Source organism: Pan troglodytes, chromosome 20 (assembly GCF_028858775.2).
Source record: "Pan troglodytes isolate AG18354 chromosome 20, NHGRI_mPanTro3-v2.0_pri, whole genome shotgun sequence".
Taxonomy (NCBI): Eukaryota; Metazoa; Chordata; class Mammalia; order Primates; family Hominidae; genus Pan; species Pan troglodytes.
The window spans coordinates 47642259-47668609 of NC_072418.2; the positions used below are offsets into that span (position 1 = coordinate 47642259).

General features: G+C 52.8%; 1 protein-coding gene and 1 long non-coding RNA gene across 2 annotated transcripts in view; one reads left to right on the plus strand and one right to left on the minus strand.

The window, feature by feature from the left end:
• LOC129138138 (uncharacterized) overlaps positions 1 to 16507 on the minus strand; it is a 70200-nt gene extending 53693 nt beyond the window's left edge. Inside the window, exons 1-2 of the long non-coding RNA XR_010153888.1 lie at positions 16392 to 16507; positions 12839 to 12931 (exon numbers count right to left, since the gene is read on the minus strand). This is a non-coding gene — a long non-coding RNA (uncharacterized LOC129138138). The remainder of the gene's footprint in view (positions 1 to 12838; positions 12932 to 16391) is intronic.
• A 437-nt stretch (positions 16508 to 16944) lies between these two features.
• CEACAM16 (CEA cell adhesion molecule 16, tectorial membrane component) lies at positions 16945 to 22054 on the plus strand. Its single transcript, XM_016936162.3, has 4 exons — positions 16945 to 17433; positions 17756 to 18034; positions 19323 to 19601; positions 21588 to 22054. Exons 1-4 carry the CDS (start codon positions 17034 to 17036, stop codon positions 22004 to 22006), a joined length of 1377 nt encoding a protein of 458 aa, XP_016791651.1. The 5' UTR covers positions 16945 to 17033; the 3' UTR covers positions 22007 to 22054.
• Positions 22055 to 26351: the final 4297 nt, after the last annotated feature.

Genomic DNA, 26351 nt, shown 5'->3' on the forward strand with positions numbered 1-26351 from the left:
TTTTTGAGTCTTGCTCTGTCGCCGAGGCTGGAGTGCAGTGGCGCGATCTCAGCTCACTACAACCTGCGCCTCCCAGGCTCAAGCAATTCTCCTGCCTCAGCCTACCAAGTAGCTGAACTACAGGTGCACACCACCTCACCCGGCTACTTTTTTTTTTTTTTTTTTTTTTGTATTTTCAGTAGAGACGAGTTTCACCATGCTGGCCAGGCTGGTCTCAAACTCCTGGCTCTGCAGACAGGAGGACTGAAATCCATGGTGGCAGACGCCTATAATCCCAGAACTTTGGGAGACCAAGGCAGACGGATTACTTGAGGTAGGAGTTCAAGGCCAGCCTGGCCAACATGCTGAAATACAGTCTCTACTAAAAATACAAAAATTAGCCGGGAGTGGTGGTAGGTTGAGACAGGAGAATCGCTTGAATCCGGGAGGCAGAGGTTGCATTCAGCCGAGGTCATGCCACTACACTCCAGCCTAGGCAACAGAGCAACACTCTAGAACAAAACATTGACAGAATTTGTTTCTGGTTTGGATACAGGGGATTGGAGAGAAGAGTGTGCCAATAATTGGTTTGTTCATCAATTCAATGAAGATTTATTGAGCATCTGTTGTGGACAGCCCTATTCTAGGTTCTGGGGAGACAGCCATGAATGAGACAGCGATGGCTGCTTTTGGAGAGCTGACCTTCTAGTGGGAGACAGGCCACAGAAAAACAAAGCACATGGAACATAATGTCAGGGATGACGATGCTGTGAAGGAATGGAGCAGGTGCTAAGAACCTACTGGAACGGGCATGCTTAAGAGGTGCTGGAGAGGGTCAACTCTTGGGTGACTGCTTCGAGCAATGGGAGGGTGGGGAGCAAGGGTGTTGTACACACTGCGACAGGGCCAGGTTTGCAAAAGAAATCAAGACATGGCCACACAAACACTTCTGTGTGACTGTTCACAGCAGCATTATTCACAATAGCCAAAAGGTAGAAATAACCCAAATGCCCATGAACAGACGAATGAGTTTTTTTGTTTATTTGTTTTGTTTTGTTTTTGTTTTTGAGACAGTCTTACTCTGCTGCCCAGACTGGAGTGCAATGGCGCAATCTTGGCTCACTGCAACCTCCACCTCCTGGGTTCAAGCCATTCTCCTTCCTCAGCCTCCAGAGTAGCTGGGACTACAGGCGCCCACCACCACGCCTGGCTAATTTTTTGTATTTTTAGTAGAGATGGGGTTTCACTGTATTAGCCAGGATGGTCTCGATCGCCTGACCTCGTGATCCGCCCAACTCGGCCTCCCAAAGTGCTGGGATTACAAGCGTGAGCCACCGCGCCCGGCATGGTATTTTTACTGTATCTTTTCTATGTTTAGGTACACGAATATTTATCATTGTGCTACAATTGCCTACAGTTTTCAGTGCAGCCACAGGCTATGCAAGTTTGTCGCCTAGGAGCAATAGCCTGTACCTATACCCTAGATGTGTAGCGGGCTCTACCATCTAGGTTTGTGTAAACACATTCTGTGATGTTCACACAACAGTGAAATCGCCTAAAGACTCATTTCTCAGAACATATCCTCATCATGAAGTGACGCATGGCTGTATTATCCAGTGGAACATTATTCAGCCATGAAATGAAGCCCTGACACATACTGCAGCAAGGATGACCCTGAAAACGCTGTGCTAAGTGAAAGAAGCCAGACGTAAAGGACTCCATATGGTAGGGTCCCATTGTTATGAAATGCCCAGGCAATTCATCAAGACAGAAAGTGGATGTAGTAGTTGTTGGGTTGGGAGGAAGGGCGGAATGGGGAAGTGACTGCTCATGGATACAAGCTTTCTCTTAGGGGTGATAGGATGTTCTCAATGTTTTGTTTGTTTGTTTTCTTTTGTTTTGTTTTGTTTTTTGAGATGGAGTCTTGCTCTTTCGCCCAGGCTGGCATGATCTCGGCTCACTGCAACCTCCGCCTCCCGGGATCAAGCGATTCTCCTGTCTCAGCCTCCCGAGTAGCTGACATCACAGGTGTATGCCACCACACCTGGCTAATTTTTGTATTTTTAGTAGAGACAGGGTTTCACCATGTTGGCCAGGCTGGTCTCGAACTCCTGAGCTCAGGCAATCCGCCCACCTCAGCCACCCAAAATGCTGGGATTACAGTCATGAGCCACGGCATCCAGCCATGTTCTCAAATTGGTTGTAACGATGGCTGCACAACTCTGTGAATATACTAAAAGCTATTGAATTGTACACTTTATTTTGGTTTTGTTTTCATTTTAAGAGACGGGGTCTTGCTCTCTCACCCAGACTGGAGTGCAGTGGTTGCGATCTGGGCTCATTGCAGCCTCAACCTCCTGGGCTCAAGTGATCCTCCTTCCTCAGACTCCTGAGTAGCTAGGATTACAGGCGTGCACCACCACGCCCGGCTAATTTTTGTATTTGGTAGAGACGGGGTTTCACCGTATTGTCCAGGCTGGTCTCGAACTCCTGACCTCAAGTGATCTGCCTGCCTTGGCCTCCCAAAGTGCTGGGATTACAGGTATGAGCCATGGCACTCAGCCCGCATTGTATACTTTACATGGATGAATTGTGTGGTATGTGAATTACACCGCAAAACCGTTTAAAAAAGAAGAAAGGGTGGAGCCTTTCCGAACCTATTCTGGTTCAGGGGCTGCCAGATTCGCAAAATATTTTTTAAAAGAAAGAGAGAAATGGGGTGGGGGAGGGAGGAGGAGTGTGGGGGGGGGGAAGAGGTGGAGAAAGAAAAGAAAGAGAAAAAAAAGAAAGAGAGAGAAAGAAAGCGGGGAGGAAAAGAGGGAGCGAGGGAGTGGGGAGAGAAAGCAGGCGGGTTTGAGAGGTCAGTACTGAGTCGGCAGGAGGGGATAGCTGGAGACCGGGGTCGGGGTGTGTGAGTGGGGACAGTGAACATAAGTGCATCTTGTAGCACCTGATTCATTGTCACTCCAGAAATGTCACCTTCTTTCACTGTTTGGGGTTTGTGCTTATTGGGTCGTCACTATTGCCAGACTTGCTGCAAGAGAGGGTCAGCCCTGAGCCAGCAGGGGGCAGCAGAGCACCACACAGATCATGCACAAGCGCTGCAGCAACCTTGAGCCCCCCATGCGCCCACCCTGTCTCTGCCCCTTTCTTTACCCCTCTGGGAATCCAGAGAGTCTATCCAGCTCCAACCCCAAACCTGGACACCTCCCTCCCCACTCTCACGGCAGGCACCAGGCCCTGCCCTCCAGGCCTCTTGAACTTGGCCTTCTCCAGTACCTGCAGCCCAGCCCTGGGCCAGGCAGCTTCTCTCCCCTCCCTGCCCCAGCCTCCCGCCTGGACTCCTCCCTACTCCCATTCTCCTACCACACAGCAGCCCAAGGGATCTTTCTAAAGCCCAAACTCAACCTAGCCCCTTCCTGCTCAAAACCATCCATGGCTCCCCAGTGCCTTAGAGTCCAAGCTCCTCACCACTGCCTCCAACGCCTGCAAAGTCCAGGGGACGCTCAGTCTCATCTCTCAGCACCCACCGCCCTCTCACCTTCACCCCTGGTCTACAGTCCACCAGATTTAACTTCTTTCTGTTTCCCCACACACTGTGTACCATCTCACTTCCAGGCCCTTGCACACCCCCAGGCACACAGCTCCACTCTTCCTGCCCACCCCATTCACCCTCCAAGTCTCAACTCATACACCTCCTCCTCCAGGAAGCCCTCCTTGACCTCCAAGCTGGGTCAGATCCCTCTTGTGAGCTCACCCACCCCAGCCCCGCCCAGTCTGGGCCATCACTGCCTGGGGATGGGTCTGTCCCGCTGAACTATGAGCCCCATAAGCACAATTGCTATCTCCATCACTGAGGGGCTCCCAGCACTGACCAGCACAAGGCAGAGGCCCAAGGAGTGTGGATGCTCATTATACACATCCTTCCCTTTCCCAACTTAGCAGTCCCCATTCATTCATTGACAAACGTTTATTGAGCAACTACTATCACCAAACTCTGTTACATGAACTTGACTGGCATGAGAGAGGTGAAGATAAACCAGCCCAGCTCCTACTCTCAGGGAGCTTGAGGTCTAGTAGGGGAGATGACCTGGAACTCAATGTAATAATAATAATTAATAATAAACATTACCGAGCACTTATTATACGCCATGCACTATGCTAAGGGCTTTACATTTATTCACTGATATCCTCACAACGGTTCTGAGTGAAGTTTTGCCATTGAAAGTAATGGCAAAGCCAGGCGCAGTGGCTCACTCCTGTAATCCCAGCACTTTGGGAGGCCAAGGCGGGCAGATCACCTGAGGTCAGGAGTTCGAGACCAGCCTGACCAAGATGGAGAAATCCTATCTCTACTAAAAATTAGCTGGGCATGGTGGTGCATGCCTGTAATCCCAGCTACTCGGGAGGCTGATGCAAGAAAATCGCTTGAACCCAGGAGGCAGAGGTTGCGGTGAGCTAAGATCGCACCATTGCACTCCAGCCTGGGCAACAAGAGTGAAACTCTTGTCTCAAAAAAAAAAGTAATGGCAAATTGGCTGGGCGCAATGGCTCACTCCTGTAATCTCAGCACTTTGGGAGGCCGAGGCGGGCAAATCACAAGGTCAGGAGTTTGAGATCAGCCTGGCCAACATGGTGAAACCCATCTCTACTAAAAATACAAAAAATTAGCTGGGTGTGGTGGCAGGCGCCTGTAATCCTAGCTACTCAGGAGCCTGAGGCAGAAGAATCACTTGAACCAGGGAGGCAGAGGTTGCAGTGAGCCGATATTGTGCCACTGCCCTCCAGCCTGTGGGACAGAGCAAGACTCCGTCTCAAAAAAAAAAAAAAAAGTAATGGCAAAAGCCGCAATTACTTTTGCACCAACCTAGTACTGTGATTATCCCCATTTTACAGATGAGGAAACTGAGGTTAAGTAAGTGAAGCTGACCAGGCAAAGCGGCTTATGCCTTTAATCCCAGGACTTTAGGAGGCAAAGGCAGAAGGACCGCTTGAGCTCAGAAGTCCAAGATGAGCCTGGGTAACATAGCGAGACCCAGTCTGCACACACAAAAATATTTATTTATTTACTTTCATTTATTTATTTATTTATTTATTTTGAGATGGAGCCTCTCCCTGTCACCCAGGCTGGAGTGCGGTGGCACGATCTCAGCTCACTGCAACCTTTGCCTCCTGGGTTCAAGCGATTTCTGGCTTATTTTTGTATTTTTAGTAGAGACGGGGGTTTTACCATGTTGGCCACGCTGGTCTTGAACTCCTGACCTCAAGTGATCCACCCACCTCGGCCTCTCAAAGTGCTGGGATTACTGGCGTGAATTACCGCACTGGGCCAAAAATATTTAAAAATTAGCCAGGCGTGGTGGTGTGTGCCTGTGGTCCCAGCTACCTGGGAGACTGGGGTGGAAGGACTGCTTAACCCCAACAGGTCAAGGCTGCGGTGAGCTGTGATTGTGCCACCACACTCCAGCCTGGGCGACAGAGCGAGACTCTGTCTCAAAAAAAAAAAAAAAAGGTGAGGTCACACAGGGTATCAGTGGACAAGCTGAGAACAAAACCAAAGTTTCTAACACTGAAAATTTGTCTTCTGCTCATCCCAGCCTGAAAGGAAGGTGAACCAAGATGCAACCCATGCCCATTCAAGTGGGGTCTGTGTGTCCAGGCAGAGGTGTCTGCCCTCTACAAAGGGCACAGGGGAGAGAGTGATGCTTAACCCAAAGGAGGTCTCGCTGATGGTGGAATTTCAGGCACCGTGTTTATGTTTGGCCTAATTAGCTTGAGACCAGTGTCCTTGACGGGAACTAAGACGCCCCCCACACCCATCCCCGGCTCCCAGGCTCTCTCCACCCAAGTTCTGCCCACCAGGGCACACTGCTTCCCTCTGCCACCTCCTCTTCCCACGAGCCCTGGTACACCCTAGATTCTCAGGGCTGTGGCTCCTTGCTTTACAAATGAGTAAGTTGGTGGCAGGGAAGGAAGTGGGCTGGGCCATGACCAAGAGTCACTATGATTCACGGGGAAAACCCTGCCCTCCCGATTCAACTCTGTGTGCAAAAAGGTTTTGTGCGGGTTCCTAGGGTCGCAGGGTCAATGGATGTAGATAGACCACTAGAGGTATACACAGCCCTCTCACCACTGTCCACCAACTCTCCCACCCCCCGGGTCTGCCTACAGCCCTGGATGGGGATCCTGTACCGGGCGGGGAGGGTTGGACAGGTGTGAGTTGAGGTGTTGTTTACATGTTGAACACACTGGGGTTCCAGGTAAGTTTCCGTCAGAAGAAAGCACTTCACTGCTGAGGCAGAAATTTCAAAATATTGAACCACTTTTCGATCCTGGCAGAAGGGAATTTTCCCAGGGTGATAAAAGTGTTCTAAAATTAGATTTGAGTGATGGCTGCCCAAAAGGAATTATGATATTATTCAAGAAATCATGGCTTTGCTGAATAACTGAAAACTCGAACACTGAGCATTTGAAGATATTAAGGAATTGTTGATTTTTATGTTCGCTGTTTAGGTGAAATGATAGCATTGTGAGTGTGTTATTTTTAAATGAGTCCTTATCTTTCAAAGATACAGGCAGAAATAGCTATAAAATGATCTGATGGCTGGGATTTGCTTTCAAATAATACAGGAGAGGGCCGTGGGTGAGGAGAGGGAACCAGATTGCCTATGAGCTGAGCGATGGGTATGTGGTTGCGAGGGCAGACACCATTCTTCTATCTGCTTTCGATGGGTGTGTAGAATTTCCCATAATAAAAAGTGGTTTTTAAATTGTTTTGACCATTGGCCTCGCGCGGTGGCTCATGCCTATAATCCCAGCACTTTGGGAGGCAGAGGCAGGCAGATCACTTGAGGGCAGGAGTTCGAGACCAGCCTGGGCAACCTGGTGAAACCCCATCTCTATTGAAAACACATAAAAATTACCCGAGTATAGTGGCATGCGCCTGTAATCCCAGCCACTCGAGAAGCTGAGGCAGGAGAATCGCTTGAACCCGGGAGGCAGAGGTTGCAGTGAGCTGAGGTCGTGCCACTGCACTCCAGCCTGGGCAACAGAACGAGACTCCATCTCAAAAAAGAAAAAAAAAATTGTTTTAACCACTCTAAAGGAATGAGAAAAGAATTCTACAACTTTTGTTGTTGTTGTTGTTGTTTTTTTGAGACAGAGTCTCACTCTGTCCCCCAGGCTGGAGTGCAGTAGCGTGATCATAACTTACTGCAGCTTCCATCTCCTGGGCTCAAGTGATCCTCCTGCCTCAGCCTCCAGAGTAGCTGGAATTACAGGCATGTGCCACCATACCTGGCTAATTTTTTTTTTTTTTTTTTGAGATGAAGTTTCACTCTTGTTGCCCAGGCTGGAGTGCAATGGCGGGATCTTGGCTCACTGCAACCTCTGCCTCCTGGGTTCAAGCGATTCTCCTGCCTCAGCCTCCCCAGTTGCTGGGATTACAGGCATGCGCCACCATGCCCAGCTAATTTTGTATTTTTAGTAGAGACGGGGTTTCTCCATGTTGGTCAGGCTGGTCTCGAACTCCCGACCTCAGATGATCTGCCTGCCTCGGCCTCCCAAAGTGCTGGGATTATAGGTGTGAGCCACTGTGCCCAGCCTTTCTTTTTATTTTATTTTTAGTAGAGATGGGACTCACTATGTTGCCCCGGCTGGTCTGAAACTCCTGGGCTCAAGCAATCCTCACACCTCAGCCTCCCCAAATGCTGGGGTTACAGGAGTGAGGCACCATGCCCAACCCAGGCCTAACCATAATTCTAAATCCAAGTCCAACCCCTTCCCACTTTCCTGAAGGGAAAAATGAGGTGCAGAGAGAGGAAAGAACCCCTAACCAGGTCCCTTTAGGGTCCCAAGAGAACCCTGGCACTCTCTGCTGGCCTCCATCCCCCTAACTCTGCCCTTCACTTCCTCCCCTCCAGCACCTTCCAGAAAAGCTCTAGGTGGCTAGTCCCCCTCTGACCACCTTCTCCCACTTTCCCCTGCCCCTCACTCAGCTCCAATCACACCAGGCTCCCTGCTGTCCTTATGCTCATCAAAGCCCCTCCTGCCCCAGGGCCTTGAATTCACTTGTACCTTCTACCAAAAACACTCTCCTCCCACACACCCACAGGCTCCCTCCTCTGTCGCCTCCTTCAGGCCAGAAAAAGCGCCACCACCACCACCTCCCAAACTAAAACAGCAACCCCTGCTCCTCTCTATCCACTTGCCCTATTTTATTTAATTTTATTAATTTTGAGACACAATCTCACACTGTTGCCCAGGCTGGAGTGCAGTGGTGCAATCTCAGTTCACTGCAATCTCCACCTCTTAGGCTCAAGCAATTCTCCCACCTTAGCCTCCCAAGTAGCTGGAATTACTGGTGCACACCACCACCACGCCTGGCTAATTATTGTATTTTTTGTAGAGACAGGATCTCACTGTGGTGCCCAGGCTGGTCTCAAACTCCTGGCCTAAGCGATCCGCCCACCTTGGCCTCCCAAAGTGCTGGGATTACACGCATGAGCCCCTGCACCTGACCTATTTTACTTTTTATAGCTTTTATCTCTGCCTGACATTAAATGCCATATCAGGTTTTTTTTTATTATTATTATTGCCCATCTCCCTCCAATAGGATTTAGCCCAACAAAGGAAAGGATGTCTCTGTGCAAACAGCCTGGTACATAGTCCATGCTTGACAAATATTTGTTAAATGATTGAATGGCTTGGAAAAACCCAGATGAATGAGGTGAGGAGGTTGGGGACGGGTATCCAAGCACAGGGAACAGCCTATGGAAAGGTCTGGAGCTTCTCCGATCCACCTGCCTCCTCTCCTGCATGGAAGCCTAGGTGCTTTTTTTTTCTGAGACAGAGTCTCACTCTGTCACCCAGGCTGGAGTGCAGTGGTGTGATCTCGGCTCACAGCAACCTCTGACTCCCGGGCTTAAGTGATTCTCCTGCCTCAGCCTCCTAAGTGTCTGGGATTACAGGTGCCCACCACCACACCGCGCTAATTTTGTATTTTTTTTAGTAGAGGCAGAGTTTCTCCATGTCGGTCAGGCTGGTCTCGAACTCCCGACCTCAGGTGATCCACCCGCCTCGGCCTCCCAAAGTGCTGGGATTATAGGCGTGAGCCACCGCGCCTGGCCACCTGGGTGTTCTTTCTAGGGTCAGGAATTAAGGGGACATTTGGTCCTTTCTCCCCAAGAACAACCTCTCCAGGCCCAGCCAGAGCCAACTCCAGGCCTTGACAGGCCGGCACAGGAAGCCACACCCTGAGCAAATATGACGGCCCCCTCTGCCTCGCCCAAGATAAGGGGAGGTTGAAAGGGGTTTGGAAACCTGCTTCAGCCTAAGACATTAGCTCCAGCCAAACCCTCAGTCTCAAGGCCTCCCCATCCCTGCCCAGAGAGGACAGGACAAGGATTCTGCCACGGAGGCCCAAGTCTGACGTTTTCATCTAATACATATTGATGATGTCAGTGGTGGGCAGGGTCTTGAAGAGCAGATAAAGGAGTTCCCAGCCTCCCTCCCGCTCCCAAGGGAACTAAGTGACTGGTGAGACAAGAGGGCTGGGCGGGCAAGGGGTGACCCTGACCAAACAAGGTCATAGACCCGTGTCCCCAGATGGCTATGCAGAGAAGATAAGACTCATCTGCTCCAATCTTATGAGGCAATGGCCCGGGGCCTCAGTTTACTTGTCTGCAAAATGGGTTTTCTTGGGGGTGGGCAGCGGGGAGATGGATAACAGGAAAAGCTGAAGCTGTCAAAAAGAATAATGGGCCAGGCATGGTGGCTCACACCTGTAATCCCAGCACTTTGAGAGGCCAAGGCAGGTGGATCACTTGAGGTTAGGAGTTTGAGACCAGCCTGGCCAACATGTCAAAACCCTGTCTGTACTAAAAATATTAAAATTAGCCAGGCATGGTGGCGCGTGCTTGTAATCCCAGCTACTCGGGAGGCTGAGGTGAGAGAATCGCTTGAACCTGGGAGGTGGAGGTTGCAGTGAGCCAAGATCGCACCACTGCACTCCAGCCTGGATGACAGATCAAGACTCCATTTAAAAAAGAAAGAAGAAGAAAGAAGAAGAAAGAAGAAGAAGAAGAAGAAGAAGAAGAAGAAGAAGAAGAAGAAGAAGAAGAAGAAGAAGAAGAAGAAGAAGAATGATATCAGCAGAATACATCTACAAGCTGACCACTTCTCCCATCCCTGGTTCAGCCGCCACTACCTCCTGCCTGGTCCAGCACTACCCAACAGGAGCAAGAGTGGAGCCACAAACACAATTCAACCTTTTCCAGCCTCATCTCATGAAGAAAGGTGAAACGAATGTATTTAACACAACATATGCAAAATGTCATTTCAGCACAGAATCAATATAAAAAACTGATTATCTGTTTTACATGATTGTGTATGCATGCGCTTTTTTTTTTTTTTTTTTTTCTTAATGAGACAACAAGGTCTTGCTCTGTCGCCCAGGCTGGAGTGCAGTGGTGAGATCACAGCTCACTGCAGACTCAACCTCCTGGGCTCAGGCGATCCTCCTACCTCAGCCTGCCAAATAGCTGGGACTACAGGCGTGCAACACCACTCCTGGCTCATTTTTAAATTTTTTTGTAGAGACGTGCTCTACGCTGCCCAGGCTGGTCTCGAACTCCTGGGCTCAAGCCATCCTCCCGCCTCAGCCTCCCAAAATGCTGGGATTACAGGTGTGAGCCACCGCGCCCAGCCCCCCTTATTGAACCTCTACTCCAATGTCACTCTGACAATGTCGCCTCGCTGCCCTGCATAAGCCAGTGCCCCAACCACCTCCATCCCTTCCCCTGCTTTATTTTTCTCCACAGCATTGTCCCCACCTGTTCTAACACTGCTCATGTTTGTATTCGTCTATTAACTGTCTCCCCAATCAATAGGTCAGCTCTATGTCTACCGTATTCACGGCTGTAACCCCACAGCGCCTAGCGCAGTGCCCGGCACATAGTAGGTGCTCCATAAACATTTGTCAAATGGTGGAGGAACAACGACCACTGTGCCCCCAGTACATGCTCTGAGGCAGGCCCAGCACGGAACGCTCCATGTGCCTATTTTGATCCTCAGAAGAGTCCCAGGGAAGTCAATGTCATGACCACCCTCCACCCACTGCACAAACAGGAAAAAGCCCCTGCCCACAAGAACCCCGTCTGCTTTCTGCGCAGCCCGGCGGCACACAGCAGGTGCTAAAGAGCCTGCAGCTCTTGATTGAACCAAGGATCTGGGCTCACAGCCGGGAGCACCAGAGGAGGGGCCAGGGAGGTGGAGGATGGGGGCAGACTGGGAAGGGTGGGTGTGACGCTGCAGGGCCTCTAGAGCCCGGCCTGGTCACACTCTGCAGGCAGACAGCAGATCACCAGGAACCTGAGCCTCTCTGAAGACTCCTCTCTCTGTGTCATCCACACCTGGTGTCCAGTTCCACAAACATGCTGTGAGCCTCTGCTCTGTGCCAGGTGATTTGCTGGGCAGTGCTGGGGACACAGTGGTGACAGCCCAGCCGTGCCCAGCTGAGGCTCCCAGGCCAGTGGGGGAAAAAGACCCAGCCCCAGACAGCGAGAACCCAAGGCAGTCAGGGCTGAGACAGAGAATTCCAGGCCCTGAAGTCCAGGAGGGCTTCCTGGAGGAGAGGGTTTGGGGAAGGCAGTGGAATAGAGCAGAGGGAAGCAGGGATATTCTGGGTAGAGTGCAAGTGAAACAGAAGAACTGAAGCAGAGGGTTCCCGGAAGCAAGTGGTATTCTATGTAATGGTCAGGTGGGCAGGAGTCAGGCCGGGCAGGGCCTCCTGGGCTACAGTGAGGAACCTGGGCTTCCTCCCAAGGGCACTGGGGAGCCACAGCAGGTTCTGAGCACGGAGGGGCAGAGGCAGGTTTTTGTTTTAGAAAGAGCCTCTGTCTGCCATGTGGAGGGGCAATGGGAGTCGGGGAGACCAGGGCTAGAGACTAGGGAGGAGGCTGGTGGGGAGACAGGAGGACCCAGGCAAGGTGGGGTGGTGGGGTGGTCACCTAGACCAGGGCAGGGGCTTCAGGGAGGGAGAGAAGATATACGTAGAGTCAGTTGCCAGAAGGGGTGGCGTGTTCAGGGAGTAGGGGGAGGCATCAGGGATGAGGCCCCAGGTCTCTTTTCCCAGTGATGAGGTAGTGGCGCCTTCCCTGATAAGGGCACCAGGGGAAGAAACACTTCTGGGGGAAGATGCCAAGGTCAGTTTGGGACAAGGTGAGTGAGAGGTGCCCAGGGACATCAGGGAGGCATCCTGACTGATACTGGGATGAGGTCCCAGTGCTCTGGGCCAGGACGGAGAAGAGTGAGGTGAGGTCACAGGTGGGGAGAGGGGAGCAGGAGGCGCCAGGACATCCTCTGTGCCTCTCACCTGGCCTCACCCGCACCTCCTCAGGGCCTCCTCCCCCATGTTAGAGCCCTGCCCCACGAGGGCAGCCCAGGACACAGTGCTGGAGGCAAACCAGGACAGGTGAGCACAGGTGTGGCCCCCTGCCCGGAAGCAGGCTGCAGAGGCCTCAGAGGAACCAGGACTCAGAAGCCATCAGGATGCAGGTGATAAGAACACAGCTATCAGCAGCTCTGGCACCACAACCCCCTCGGCTCCTGCCCAGCATCATCTCAGAGACACCTTCCCTGTTACCCTCCCTCCACCCCAATTTAAAGTAGCAAACCAGGCCAGGGGCAGTGGCTCATGGCTGTAATCCCAGCACTTTGGGAGGCCAAGGTGGGAAGATCACTTGAGGCCAAGAGTTTGAGACCAGGCAGAGCAACATAGCGAGATCCCATCTCTACAAAAAATAAAATGGCAAATCCCCTTTCTGACTTTATTTTTCAATCTGACGTGGAAGATATTTACCTTTCCTTTATTTACTCCGCAAATGTCGGCCCCTGAGGGCAGGGATTTCATCCGTCTTGTGCACGGCTGCATCCTCAGCGCCTAGAACAGCACCTGGCAAACAATAGGTGCTCATTCAGTATTTGTCCAATAAGTGAATGAGTGATTTACTGAGCATCTACTCTGTGCCAGTCGTGATAAGTACTGTACTTCACGTGTGTATCTACTTAATCCTTTCAACAGCCCTGTGATGTGAGTACTATTGTTTTCCCTGTTTTACAAATAAGGAAACTGAGGCTTGGCAGATTCCATAAATTGCCCAAGGTCCTGGAGGTAGGAAACAGTGGAACTATGTCCAGAGCCTATACTTTTTTTTTTTGAGATGGAGTTTCACTCTTTTGCCCAGAGTTCAGGCAATTCTCCTGCTTCAGCCTCCCAAGTAGCTGGGATTACAGGTGCCCGCGACCACATCCAGCTAATTTTTGTACTTTTAGTAGAGACAGGGTTTCACCATGTTGGCCAGGCTGGTCTTGAACTCCTGACCTCAGTTGATCCACCCACCTCGGCCTCCCAAAGTGCTAGGACTACAGGCATGAGCCACTATGTCCGGCCATGAGCCACCACGCCCGGCCAGAGCCTATACTTTTAATAACAGGCATACCAATCACACCCACGTCCACCAGGCCCTGGCTTAAATCCCTGACTTGTAGCCTCTCACTAACTGCTGTCAACAACCCTGAAGTAGGGTCCATATCATCTCTATTTTTTTGTTTGTTTTTGAAATGGAGTCTTGCTCTGTCACCCAGGCTGGAGTGCAGTGGCAGGATCTCGGCTCACTGCAACCTCCACCTCCTGGATTCAAGCGATTCTCCTACCTCAGCCTCCCTAGTAGCTGGGATTACAGGCATGTGCCACCATGACCGGCTAACTTCTATTTTTTGTTTTTGCTTTTGTTTTTTGAGATAGAGTCTCACTCTGTCACCCAGGCTGGAGTGCAGTGGTGTGATCTCAGCTCGCTGCAACCTCCACCTCCTGGGTTCAAGAGATTCTCCTGCCTCAGCCTCTCGAGTAGCTGGGACTACAGGTGCACACCACCACACCCAGCTAATTTTTTATATTTTTAGTACATACGGGGTTTCACCATATTGGCCAAGCTGGTCTCGAACTCCTGACCTCGTGAGCCACCTGCCTTGGCCTCCCAAAGTGCTGGGATTACAGGCATTAGCCACCACACCCAGCTAACTTTTATACTTTTAATAGAGACGGGGTTTCGCCATGTTGGTCAGGCTGGTTGCAAACTCCTCACCCCAGGTGATCTGCCCATCTCAGCCTCCCAAAGTGCTGGGACTACAGGCACCTGCCACCACGCCTGGCTATTTTTATTATTATTATTTTTAGTAGAGATGGGGTTTCGCCATGTTGGCCAGGCTCATCTCGAACTCCTGACCTCAAATGATCCGCCTGCCTTGGCCTCCCGAAGTGCTGGGATGACAGGCGCGAGCTACTGCACCCGGCCATCATCTCTATTTATCAGAATAATAAATGGAGACTCAACAAGGGACTGTCCCCAGCCCCACTTTGGGTAAGTGCAGAGCTGATGTCAAAACTCAGCTCTCCTTGGCCCCAAAGCCTCCGAATACGCCCATTTGACAGAGAGGGGAAAACAAGGCCTCCGAAGTGGGAGAAAGAGAATGTGAACTTCTGAGCACTTTGCAGGAAGCCAACAAGAAGGAGAGCCCCAAAGAAAGCATGTGGCCATACAGCTTCCTGCCCTTCTGTCTGGGTTTGCACACAGAGCAGGGCTCAAATCCCCTCTCCCTGCAGGAACCCGGACAAGTGGGAGTCCCCACCTAGCTCATCTCCATCTGCAAAGGGGGGTCCTAAAGGTGCCCACTTTACAGGGTTGTTTTGCCATCCACTGAGACAACACCTGTAGGTCCCCTGCACTGGCTGGGGCTGGGAAAGGTGCAGTCACCTTTTACTGATTTTATTCCTTGGTGACTCCCAAGCTCTCTGAGGAGGCCACGGGCCTGAGTGGTTGGTAAGAACTACCCGAAAACCTTCCCCTACTTTTCCTCTATTCTCCTCGGTGACCTGGTTCCTCTCCCAGTACCAAATCCAGGCCCTCGGCACAAAGAGGGTTAGGCGGCTGCCCCAGGAGGCCTGCCCAGGTCACGGCCTCTGGCCGGTGCCCGCCACACCCACCCTGGTACCCAAACCGGGCCCCAGATCCTTGGTGACTCGATCCCTCCAAATTCAGGTGATCTCCCCTGGCTCCAAATCACCAAACCCTCCCAGGTCCTGCGGCAGACGGAGCCGAGCCCCAACCAGGAAGGGAGTCCGAGCACTGGGACTTCAACGCCACCATCTCCAAGACTCAGTGTGGGGTGAAAGATGGCGCTGACTGGGTACAGCTGGCTGCTCCTCAGTGGTGAGCGAGAATGGCACCCCCCAGCACCTCAGCCCCCCGAGGACCCCAGGGAGGGGAGGGGACCCCCAGTCTGAGAGAGGGAAGGTGTGAGCAGAAGTCCAGCGTGCTAGGGAGGGAGGGCAGCCCTGCTTCACACCGGCACAGTTTACCCCTCCAAGAGGCATCTGCATTGGGCAGGCTGGGGACAGCCACCCAGAGAGGTTTTCAGGGTGGGCTTTGGAGATTTCTAAGCCCAGGGCACAAGCCAGGACAAGGGAGCCGCTGTTGCTCCTTCATTCCTGCAGGTTTCTGTTTTATCAGCTATGGAAGCCTTGACGAGGCTAAACTCTTCCCAGCAGCTGTTTCTCCCGGAAGATGTAGCTTGGGGCAGTTGCCTTTCCCTTCTCAGCCTCTGTGTACCTACCTGTGAATGGGGCCTCACTGACAGGGTCATGTAAAGGTCATTATAAGCAGCACCATATATGCCGTGTGCCCGGAGCTGTTCTGAGAGCTTCTCATGTGTTTAAAACCACCTATGAGGGGCCGGGCACGGTGGCTCACACCACTAATCCCAGCACTTTGGGAGGCCGAGGCGGGCGGATCACCTGAGGTCGGGAGTTCAAGACCAGCCTGGTTAACATAGTAAAACCCCATCTCTACTAAAATACAAAAAATTAGCTAGGTGTGGTGGCACATGCCTGTAGTCCCAGCTGCTCGGGAGGCTGAGGCAGGAGAATCACTTGAACCCAGGAGGTGGAGGTCATAGTGTGCCGAGACTGCACCACTGCACTCCAGCCTGGGCAACAAAGCAAGACTCCATCTCAAAAAAAAAAAAAACCCCAAACCACCTATGAGGGAGGCCCACACGTGAACCGCACTTCATAGGGAGAAAACGAGGCTCAGAAAGGTGAAACCATTGGCCGCTGTCACACAGCCAGAGAGTGGCAGGACTGAGGGCTAGACCCAGAGCCCCTCACTCCTAGCCACACTCTAACAGCCTGGAAAGTACCAGAAAGCTGGCCAGCCATGTCAGTCCTTTTTACGTGAGCACTGTCACAGCCGCCCGTTCCAGGCATTCAAACCCAAGCAGCCCCGACCAGCTCATCGGGCTTGGGGCTGATCTGCTTGGTTGAGAAGGAAAGGGGTGGAGTGTGTTCATCTTACCCCTGCTTTCCGCTGTAGGCGAGCTTGGAGAGGCAGAGGTAGAGCCCCAGACCGGGAGTCAGGACCCAGGGGGCAGGCCCTGACGTCCTACGTGGGGCCATACAATTAGCCGGGCTGGATACGCAGCCGGATCTCGCGAGACTTAGTTTGTAACTGTCACGATGGGAAAACCCTTTGGGTCCGGCTTAAAGCCGCAGGTCCTGTGGGCCGAGCACTTGCTTTGCACTTGCTGTATGCAAGATGTGATGCTAGATCCTTGGCACAGTCCATCAGACCCAATCCTCACAATACACGCCTCCCTCCCTCGGACTGAGTCCCTCCCTGGGACTGAGCTCCTGCATCTGACTAACATGTATTGGGCACTTACTGTATACCAGGCATTGTAAGCATGGTATGTATACAGAATCCTTACAACCTTACCAGGCAGGTAGACCTGTCATCCCCATGTGAGAGTTGGAAGAACAGAAACACAGAGAAAGACAGTGTACTCGAAGCCATGCAGATAAACTCCCAGAAAGATTAGGTGGCTGAGATGTTGAGAGTCAGAGTTGCAGGTTCGAATCCTGGTTTTGCCTGTCCTCATTTACACAGAGGACATTGGGCTGAGGACGTGCCCCGAGCCTGAGTCTCTTCTTCTGTCAAATGGGGCGATTGATCAAACCTGCCTCATCCAACCCCTCTGACTCCTCTTCCTCAGCCACATTCCTGAATGTGGGGGCCGAGATCTCTATCACCCTGGAGCCTGCCCAGCCGAGCGAAGGGGACAACGTCACGCTGGTCGTCCATGGGCTTTCGGGGGAACTGCTCGCCTACAGCTGGTATGCGGGGCCCACACTCAGCGTGTCATACCTGGTGGCCAGCTACATCGTGAGCACAGGCGATGAGACTCCTGGCCCGGCCCACACGGGGCGGGAGGCTGTGCGCCCCGATGGCAGCCTGGACATCCAGGGCATCCTGCCCCGGCACTCAGGCACCTACATCCTGCAGACCTTCAACAGGCAGTTGCAGACCGAGGTGGGCTACGGACACGTGCAGGTCCATGGTGAGACACCCCCCAACACCCGCCTCTGCCCCAGCTGGGCCTTCCCATCTCCTTCTCAATCCTTCTTTTAAAAAAAAAAAAAAAATCCAACAAATCATCAGGGAAACCATCAGGGAATAAGTTTCTAAAATAACCTCAAAATGCTCACCTCCTTCAAGATGGCCTCCAGGATTAGACCTGCCTCCTAAAACCATTCTTTGTCCCTCCGGCTGAGGGTGTAGGGGCCCAGCCACAATCCGGCCATGCCCCTTGTTGGGGGAAGGGAAGGCCCTCAGAGCAGGTGGTGTCCGGCCCCCTCCCCCTCTGTCTGTTGCCCCCACAGAGATCCTGGCCCAGCCCACAGTCTTGGCCAACAGCACAGCGCTGGTGGAACGTCGAGACACCCTGCGCCTCATGTGCAGCAGCCCCAGCCCCACCGCCGAGGTCCGCTGGTTCTTCAACGGTGGGGCCCTGCCCGTCGCTCTCCGCCTGGGCCTGTCCCCTGACGGCCGGGTGCTGGCCAGGCACGGCATCCGCCGGGAGGAGGCCGGCGCCTATCAGTGTGAGGTGTGGAACCCGGTCAGTGTCAGCCGCAGCGAGCCCATCAACCTGACCGTGTACTGTGAGTCCTCCTGGCCCCACCGGAGATACCCAGTGTCCAAACCTCATGGATGGGGAAACTGAGGCCAGGAGAGGGGGCCTAAGGGCACACAGCGAGTCAGCAGGCAAGCTGGGGTTGGGGACCAGGGACCCCTCTTAAAGTGCACTTGCCCTCGCCAGGTGCAGTGGCTCACGCCTGTAATCCCAGCACTCTGGGAGGCCTAGGCGGGAGGATCACCTGAACCCAGAAGTTTGAGACCAGCCTGGGCAACATAGCAAGACCCCATCTCTACCAAAAAACATAAAAATTAGCCAGGCATGGTGGCACATGCCTGTAGTCCCAGCCACTCAGGAGGCTGAGATGGGAGGATTCCTTGAGCCCTGGAGGCCGAGGTTGCAGATGCAGTAAGCTATGATTGCACCACTGCACTCCAGCCTGGGCGACAGAGCAAGATGCTGTCTCAAAAAACAAACAAACAAACAAACAAACAAAAACAACAAACAAAAAAATACACTTGCCCCATATCCTAAAGGACTTCTACAGACCACCTTTACTATTGAATAATCCTTCAGTTAGGAGCAATATCTACAGAGAAAACAGGGCCAATTGGTTTGAAAAGGGAGCAGGGGAGGGAATAGTGTAATGGGAGGGGACACAAAATTTAACAACATAACCAAAGCATGCAGTCGTTCCCAGGAGCAGCGATGTGCAGTGTGGAATCCTGGGAAAATAAATCACCAAGGTACATGAGGACCCATGATGTAGAAAAACTTAGTGCCTACAATCCTAGAATCTTACAACCAGAGAATTCCAGACTTCAGAAGCACTGAATTCCAGACTCTGAGAATCTTAGAACCTCTAGACGCAGAGATTCTTAGAATCTTAGAATCTAACCCTGAAATCTTAGTCTAGAATCTTAGAAACATAGATTTCTAGAAGCTTAGAACCTTAGAACCTAGAAGCACCAATTCTTGAAGCCCTAGAATTCTACACTCTTAGAATGGCTTTGTCAGAAAAAAAAATCATTTAGGCTTTTTTTATTTGTCAATGGAGCCATAGATTTCAAAAATACCTTGAAATATTATCTGGCCCAACACATTCTTTTTACAGGAGAGAAAGGTGAGATCCTCTGAGAGGGAGTGATTCTCAAGATCCTAGAACAAGTTAGAGTTAAGGCCAGAGCTTTTTTTCCCCTCCACTAGGCCAAGATATTCCCAGGGACCTAGCTTGGTGGAGAGAAAACCAGGGGTACCAACCTCCACTCCTCCTTCCCTCTACTGCCCCATCTATCTCCCTCCTGCCCTCACAGTTGGCCCAGAGCGTGTGGCCATCCTCCAGGATTCCACCACCCGCACAGGCTGCACCATCAAAGTTGACTTCAACATGTCCCTCACCCTGTGGTGCGTGTCCAGGTCCTGCCCAGAGCCCGAGTATGTGTGGACCTTCAACGGGCAGGCCCTAAAGAATGGCCAAGACCACCTCAACATCAGCAGCATGACAGCCGCCCAGGAGGGGACGTACACATGTATTGCGAAGAACACCAAGACCCTGCTATCTGGATCTGCCTCAGTCGTGGTCAAGCTCTCTGGTGAGTCACCCCCAGCCTGACCACCCCCCAGTCCCCATGGAGGCCTCATCAGGCTGTGAAGGTTAAGCCACCATTTGCCCAACAGAGAATTGGAACATGGTAGATTCACAGTTCATTCATGAGCTGTGACAAAGTGGCATATCAAGCAGATCTGTTTGCATCTGGGTCTAAAGAGAGACAGCCCGTGTCCTGTTCACCTAGAGAACAAATGGCAAACCATTGTGGGTTGACAGAGTGGAAAATCACTCAGATATCACTTCAGGTGGGTGCCACTGCTCTAAATTCAGTCACCAGCTGTTTAGGGGCTTGACCCACTACCCGCCCCCACCCCACCACACAGACAGCTGAAATTCTGTGCAGCCAACTAGACTACCCAGTTATCTGACCCAGATGATGGGTATACACACACACACACACACACACACACACACACACACAACTGAAGAATCACAGCCAATTGCTGGCAAACGGAGAAACAGCTGGGGAGGCATTGTCATCTTGCTTCTGTCCTAAAATGACCTGAGGGCTGGGGCAGTGCAGGCAGCTGGCATTTCAGAGCCATTGGGATCCTCAGGAGACATTTTCTCATCTTCCGGGGATGCTGGCTTTGAACATTAAGGCCTCATTAATTCCACCTCGGTTCCTTCCCAAGTGGCCATCATCCCCCGGGGGACAGTGGGGAATGGTCGTTCCCTCCCTCCCACTAACAGGCTGGGTCTCATCCAAGGGGTGGATTTTCACCCAAAGCAGAAATGGCATCCCCAGAGGTAAGTGTGACTCCCGCTCCACTCATCTGGGGCTTTGGCAGCTGGTCTTGACAGGAGACAGGGGGATGGACCAGATGACCTCAGGCGCCACCCCAAGCCCTGTCTGTGCAGTCCAAGAAGGGGGGTGTCCAAGGTATGCAGGTATGTGCAGGGAGTGGATACAGTGCCCCCAAGGGCTTCTAGCACTGTCAGCAACTCTGTGGCAGGTGCTGGGAAAGACACAGAAGAAAAGGAGACGCCACCCTCCCTCCACCTTGGGAGACTAATCTGATGGAGGAGACAAGGCCTCTGTCCTTGGAGAGATGATCCTGGGACAGGGAAACATGGCTCCCTTATTCAAGGAATTGCTGCTCAAAGAGAAGAGGCAATGCCTCATCCTTCATGTCAGTAATGAGGGAGATATGACAACCCACCCTCAGTGAGCTCCTAGTCAGATGGAGGAGACACAGTCTGCACTTGGGGAGAAATTTCCCTCTGATGGGGAGACTTGGTCTCTAGGAGACATGGCCCTGTTTTTTGAGCATTCCTAGCCTGATGGGGTATCCACCTTTGGGGTACTCCTAATCTGATGGAGGAGTACAGGACCCCACTTTCTAGGAATTTCCAGTCTGATGGAATAGACATTTCCCTCTAACTTCCAGGGTCCCCAACTTGATTGGAAAAACTCAGCAACAATTTAGAATTTCTCAATCTGATGGAGGAAACAGGGCTGCCGCCTTGTAGGAATTTTCAATCTGATGGAGGAGACATGCTGTCACCCTCAAGAATCTTTCAATCTGATGGAGGAGCTATGGCTTACACATTCTGGGGTCTCTCGGTCTGACAGACACAAGTCCCAACCATCTCATGGGGAAGACATGGTCCCCATTTTCTGGGATTTCCACTCTGATAGGGGAGACATGGCCCCTATATTTTGGGAATTTCCAATCTGATGGAGGAGACATGACCCAACCCTCTAGGGTCTTCCAGTTTGATGGGAGAGACACCTCTCAAAGGCTGGGAATTTGTAGTCTGATAGGGGAAACACAGACCCCAGCAGACACTATTGGGACCCAGAATCCACCTCCACCACCGCACAAGTCACCTCCTTCCTCAGTCTCCTTCCCAGCACCCTACATGGGGAGTGCCAGCCAGCTGCGGGGAGGCCAGCAAGGGTTGGGAAGGGGACACCATGCCAGATGCAGACCAAACTGACCCAGCCCGCTCGCTCTCTCCCCAGCTGCAGCAGTTGCCACGATGATCGTGCCCGTGCCCACCAAGCCAACGGAGGGCCAGGACGTAACACTGACTGTGCAGGGCTACCCCAAGGACCTGCTGGTCTACGCCTGGTACCGCGGGCCTGCCTCCGAGCCCAACCGGCTGCTCAGCCAGCTGCCGTCAGGAACCTGGATTGCAGGCCCCGCGCACACAGGCCGGGAGGTGGGCTTCCCCAACTGCTCGCTGTTGGTGCAGAAGCTGAACCTCACAGACACTGGCCGCTACACACTCAAGACCGTCACAGTGCAGGGCAAGACTGAGACACTGGAAGTGGAGCTGCAGGTGGCCCGTGAGTGTGTGGGAAGGGGCAAGGCGTGCCCCTTTTTAGACAAGGGCTCCCAAAAGGAGCCTTGGCTTCCTCCATCAGGCTGGGGGACATAGACCAAAGATGGATACCCATCCCCCATCAGGCTGAAGGAAGCAGCCTTGTCTCCTCCGTCTAACTTGGGGGTCCCCAAATAGGGTTCTGCCTCTTCTATCAAACTAATGACCTACACTGTGGGTAGACAGGCCTCCTCCATCAGACTGAGGGTTGCTAAAGGGGACCCCCATGCCTTCTCTCTCAAATAAGAGGTGCAGCAGACTGAAGGTTTTAAAAGAGAAGGCATAGTCTGATGGTGGAGCATCCTTTTTCCTGCAGACAGGTGGACCCTAAAACATAGGGTCCATATTGGGGTAATGGGTTAATTATAGGAGTTTACCTCTCCTATCAGACTGCAGGCAGAGAATAAGGATGAATCAGGCCTCCTTATTCAGACTGGGAGATCCTCTGCAGTGGGGATCATGTCTCCTCCTTTCTATTATTGTGAGGGCAAAGTTTCTATCATCAGATGGTGGAGTTTCTCTTTCAAACTGAAATAAGGATGATTGCTCCATTAGGATGGAGGCCTGTAGGTGTGGAAGTTGTGTCTCCTCACAGAATGGAAGTTCCCAGATGTTGGGGACCATGTCTCCCCATCAGACTGGGAGCTCTTAGAAGTCAGGAACAATGTCTCCCCCATTGGATTGGGAATTCCCAAGTGTTGGAGACCATGTCACCTCCCTCAGACTGGGAGCTCTCAGATGTTGGGAACCGTGTCTCCCCATCAACTGGGAGCTTCTAGGGTCAGAAACTATGCCTCCTCCATCAGACTAGGAGCTCCCAGAGTCAAGATCCATGTCTCCTCCATCAGATTGAGAGCTCCCAGAGTTATAGACCATGTTTCCTCCATCAGACTGGGAGCTCCCGGAGTCAGGGACTATGTCTCCCTCGTCAGACTGGGAACTCCAGGAGTGAGGGTCCATGTCTCCTCCATCAGACTGGGAGCTCCCAGAGTCAGGGACCATGTCTCCTCCATCAGACTGGGAGCTCCCAGAGTCAGGGACCATGTCTCCTCCATCAGACTGGGAGCTCCCAGAGGCAGGGACCATGTCTCCTTCATCAGACTGGGAGCTCCCAGAGTCAGGGTCTATGTCTCCTTCATCAGACTGGGAGCTCCCAGAGGCAGAGACCACGTCTCCTTCATCAGACTGGGAGCTCCCAGAGGCATGGTCCATGTCTCCTCCATCAGATTGGGAGCTCCCAGAGTCAGGGTCTATGTCTCCTCCATGAGACTGGGAGCTCCCAGCGTCAGGGACCATGTCTCCTCCATCAGACTGGGAGCTCCCAGTGTCAGGGAGCATGTCTCCTCCATCAGACTGGGAACTCCCAGCATCAGGGAGCATGTCTCCTCCATCAGACTGGGAGCTCCCAGAGTCAGGGACCATGTCTCCTCCATCAGACTGGGAGATCCCAGAGTCAGGGTCTATGTCTCCTCCATCAGACTGGGAGCTCCCAGCGTCAGGGAGCATGTCTCCTCCATCAGACTGGGAGCTCCCAGAGTCAGGGTACATGTCTCCTCCATCAGACTGGGAGCTCCCAGCGTCAGGGAGCATGTCTCCTCCATCAGACTGGGAGTTCCCAGAGTCAGGGACCATGTCTCCTCCATCAGACTGGGAGCTCCCAGAGGCAGGGACCATGTCTCCTTCATCAGACTGGGAGCTCCCAGAGTCAGGGTCTATGTCTCCTTCATCAGACTGGGAGCTCCCAGAGGCAGAGACCACGTCTCCTTCATCAGACTGGGAGCTCCCAGAGGCATGGTCCATGTCTCCTCCATCAGATTGGGAGCTCCCAGAGTCAGGGTCTATGTCTCCTCCATGAGACTGGGAGCTCCCAGCGTCAGGGACCATGTCTCCTCCATCAGACTGGGAGCTCCCAGTGTCAGGGAGCATGTCTCCTCCATCAGACTGGGAACTCCCAGCATCAGGGAGCATGTCTCCTCCATCAGACTGGGAGCTCCCAGAGTCAGGGACCATGTCTCCTCCATCAGACTGGGAGATCCCAGAGTCAGGGTCTATGTCTCCTCCATCAGACTGGGAGCTCCCAGCGTCAGGGAGCATGTCTCCTCCATCAGACTGGGAGCTCCCAGAGTCAGGGTACATGTCTCCTCCATCAGACTGGGAGCTCCCAGCGTCAGGGAGCATGTCTCCTCCATCAGACTGGGAGTTCCCAGAGTCAGGGACCATGTCTCCTCCATCAGACTGGGAGCTCCCAGCGTCAGGGACCATGTCTCCTCCATCAGACTGGGAGCTCCCAGAGTCAGGGACCATGTCTCCTCCATCAGACTGGGAGCTCCCAGAGTCAGGGAGCATGTCTCCTCCATCAGACTGGGAGCTCCCAGAGTCAGGGAGCATGTCTCCTCCATCAGACTGGGAGCTCCCAGAGTCAGGGACCATGTCTCCTCCATCAGACTGGGAGCTCCCAGAGTCAGGGACCATGTCTCCTCCATCAGACTGGGAGATCCCAGAGTCAGGGTCTATGTCTCCTCCATCAGACTGGGAGCTCCCAGCGTCAGGGAGCATGTCTCCTCCATCAGACTGGGAGCTCCCAGAGTCAGGGTCCATGTCTCCTCCATCTGACTGAGCATCCCCAGAGGTCTGAGTCCATGTCCCTGCAGCAGGGCCAGGTTTCCCCCATTAGCTCTCAGACACTGGGGATGAGATCATTCCCCAAGTCTGGAATCTTGCCTCCCCCAGCAGACAGAGCACTCTCAGAAGCCATGTCCCTGAGTCCAGGATGGTGCCTCCCCTATCACTGGAAATTTCCAGGATCAAGGACTCAACCACTGCCAGTCACCCACTTTCATCCAGTCACTGATCAAACCCTGGTTTTCTGGGTCAGTGTTAGGGGAGAATGCTGTTCAGTGGCAGCAGGCCACCCCGGCAAAGCCTTGGGATTCCTTTTCACCCATTCTCTCTTCTCACAGTCAACCTCCCTCCCTCGCACAAGGACCAACGCTACCTTCCTGAACCTGAACCTGGCACAGGCTGAGCGTGGGGTGGATTGGGCCACTGGGTGGCCCGGGGTGGGCAGGGGAGCAGAAGGGGTGGGGGCACTGGGGACCTGGTCCTCCATCTCTCTGACAGCCTCCTTCGCCCCCTCACCCCATATGCCCCCACAGCCCTGGGGTAACAGCGTGACCCTGGAGACGTCCAGAGAGAAGAGCTCTTCGCACCATCCTCTGGTCCTCGCCCTCTGAGTGGGAACCGCTCCCCCACAGTGAGGATGCCAGGCTGTGGTCCTGCTGTTCTCCTGCCTCCACCCTAGAGCTAGAGCCACAGGGCCCCACTCCCTCTCTGAGCTGTTGGGGAGCCACCGAGGCCATAAACGTCCTGGTTAATGCACACGTGTGTCAGCCTCTCCTTCCACCACCGCTAGCCCCGCCATTTCCTGGTGGCCACACTCATTTCCTTTCCCGCCCAAGACTTTTCTCAGTCTGGGTGTGCACGTGCAGGAGGATGGGCCCAGATCACCGTGCTCCACACCCCACTGCTGGATGCCAGGGCCTTGTGCCCCTCCCGCAGTGCTCCAGGTTATATGTGAGAGTCCTGCTCCCCAGCTGGCCAAGGACTGCCCCTCTTGGAGCACCAGCATTCTGTGGGACATGGCTCTTCCCTACACTGCACCTCATTTTGTCACCTGGGCCCCGAAACAGGGCTGCTTGTGCTCAGGAAATGACCATATTTTGCAAGAAGTCTTCCATCACCTTCTGGTAGTCCTCACCCATTTAATCAAAGACACAACTTTGTCCTGGGATTCCCCGCATGTCTCTCAAACATTATCTGCCCAACCCTGACAATATCTGCTTCCTTCTGCAGCCACAGGAAAGGCCCTGTGGATGGATGAATGCAAGCGGGGCAGAGATAGAGGCCAGGAGTGGAGAGCTGGGAAGTGGGGGCCAGAATGAGGGTGTTTTCTAACTCGTCTCATTAGTGGGAGCCACAGGCTCCACCCAGCCGCAATGCCCCACTGGAAACAGGCTCTTGGCATTGGTCAGGAGTGGTGATGGCCGAGTCCAGGCTTAGAATAGAAAGACAGGTTTGGGCAGAGACGAGAAAGGCCCTTTTGGGGATGATTGTGTTGAGTTGGGGTGATGGGTGGTGAAAGACCTCCAGAAAGAGGGTTATAAAATCTGGATCAAAATCCTGCATTTGCCACGGATTCACTAGAGCCTCAGTTTGCCCATCAGTAAAAAGGTGTGGACTTGAGGTGGACCAGACTTTTCCAAACCATTTTTAAAAGCCTCAGAGCCCTTTCTTCAAATACAAGTTTACATGGCAGGTCAATTTATTATTAATATTTAAAATAGCAATGCAACAAATATAGCCCCAGCACAGTGGCCCATGCCTGTAATCCTAACGCTTTAGG

What these genes read in the sequence shown, in the direction of transcription:
- CEACAM16 (XM_016936162.3), top strand. Translation starts at nt 17,034, where the DNA reads ATGGGGCGATTGATCAAACCTGCCTCATCCAACCCCTCTGACTCCTCT. An exon ending in CGGACACGTGCAGGTCCATG is followed by an intron (nt 17,434 to 17,755) that starts GTGAGACACCCC and finishes TTGCCCCCACAG; the next exon opens with AGATCCTGGCCCAGCCCACA. An exon ending in CATCAACCTGACCGTGTACT is followed by an intron (nt 18,035 to 19,322) that starts GTGAGTCCTCCT and finishes CTGCCCTCACAG; the next exon opens with TTGGCCCAGAGCGTGTGGCC.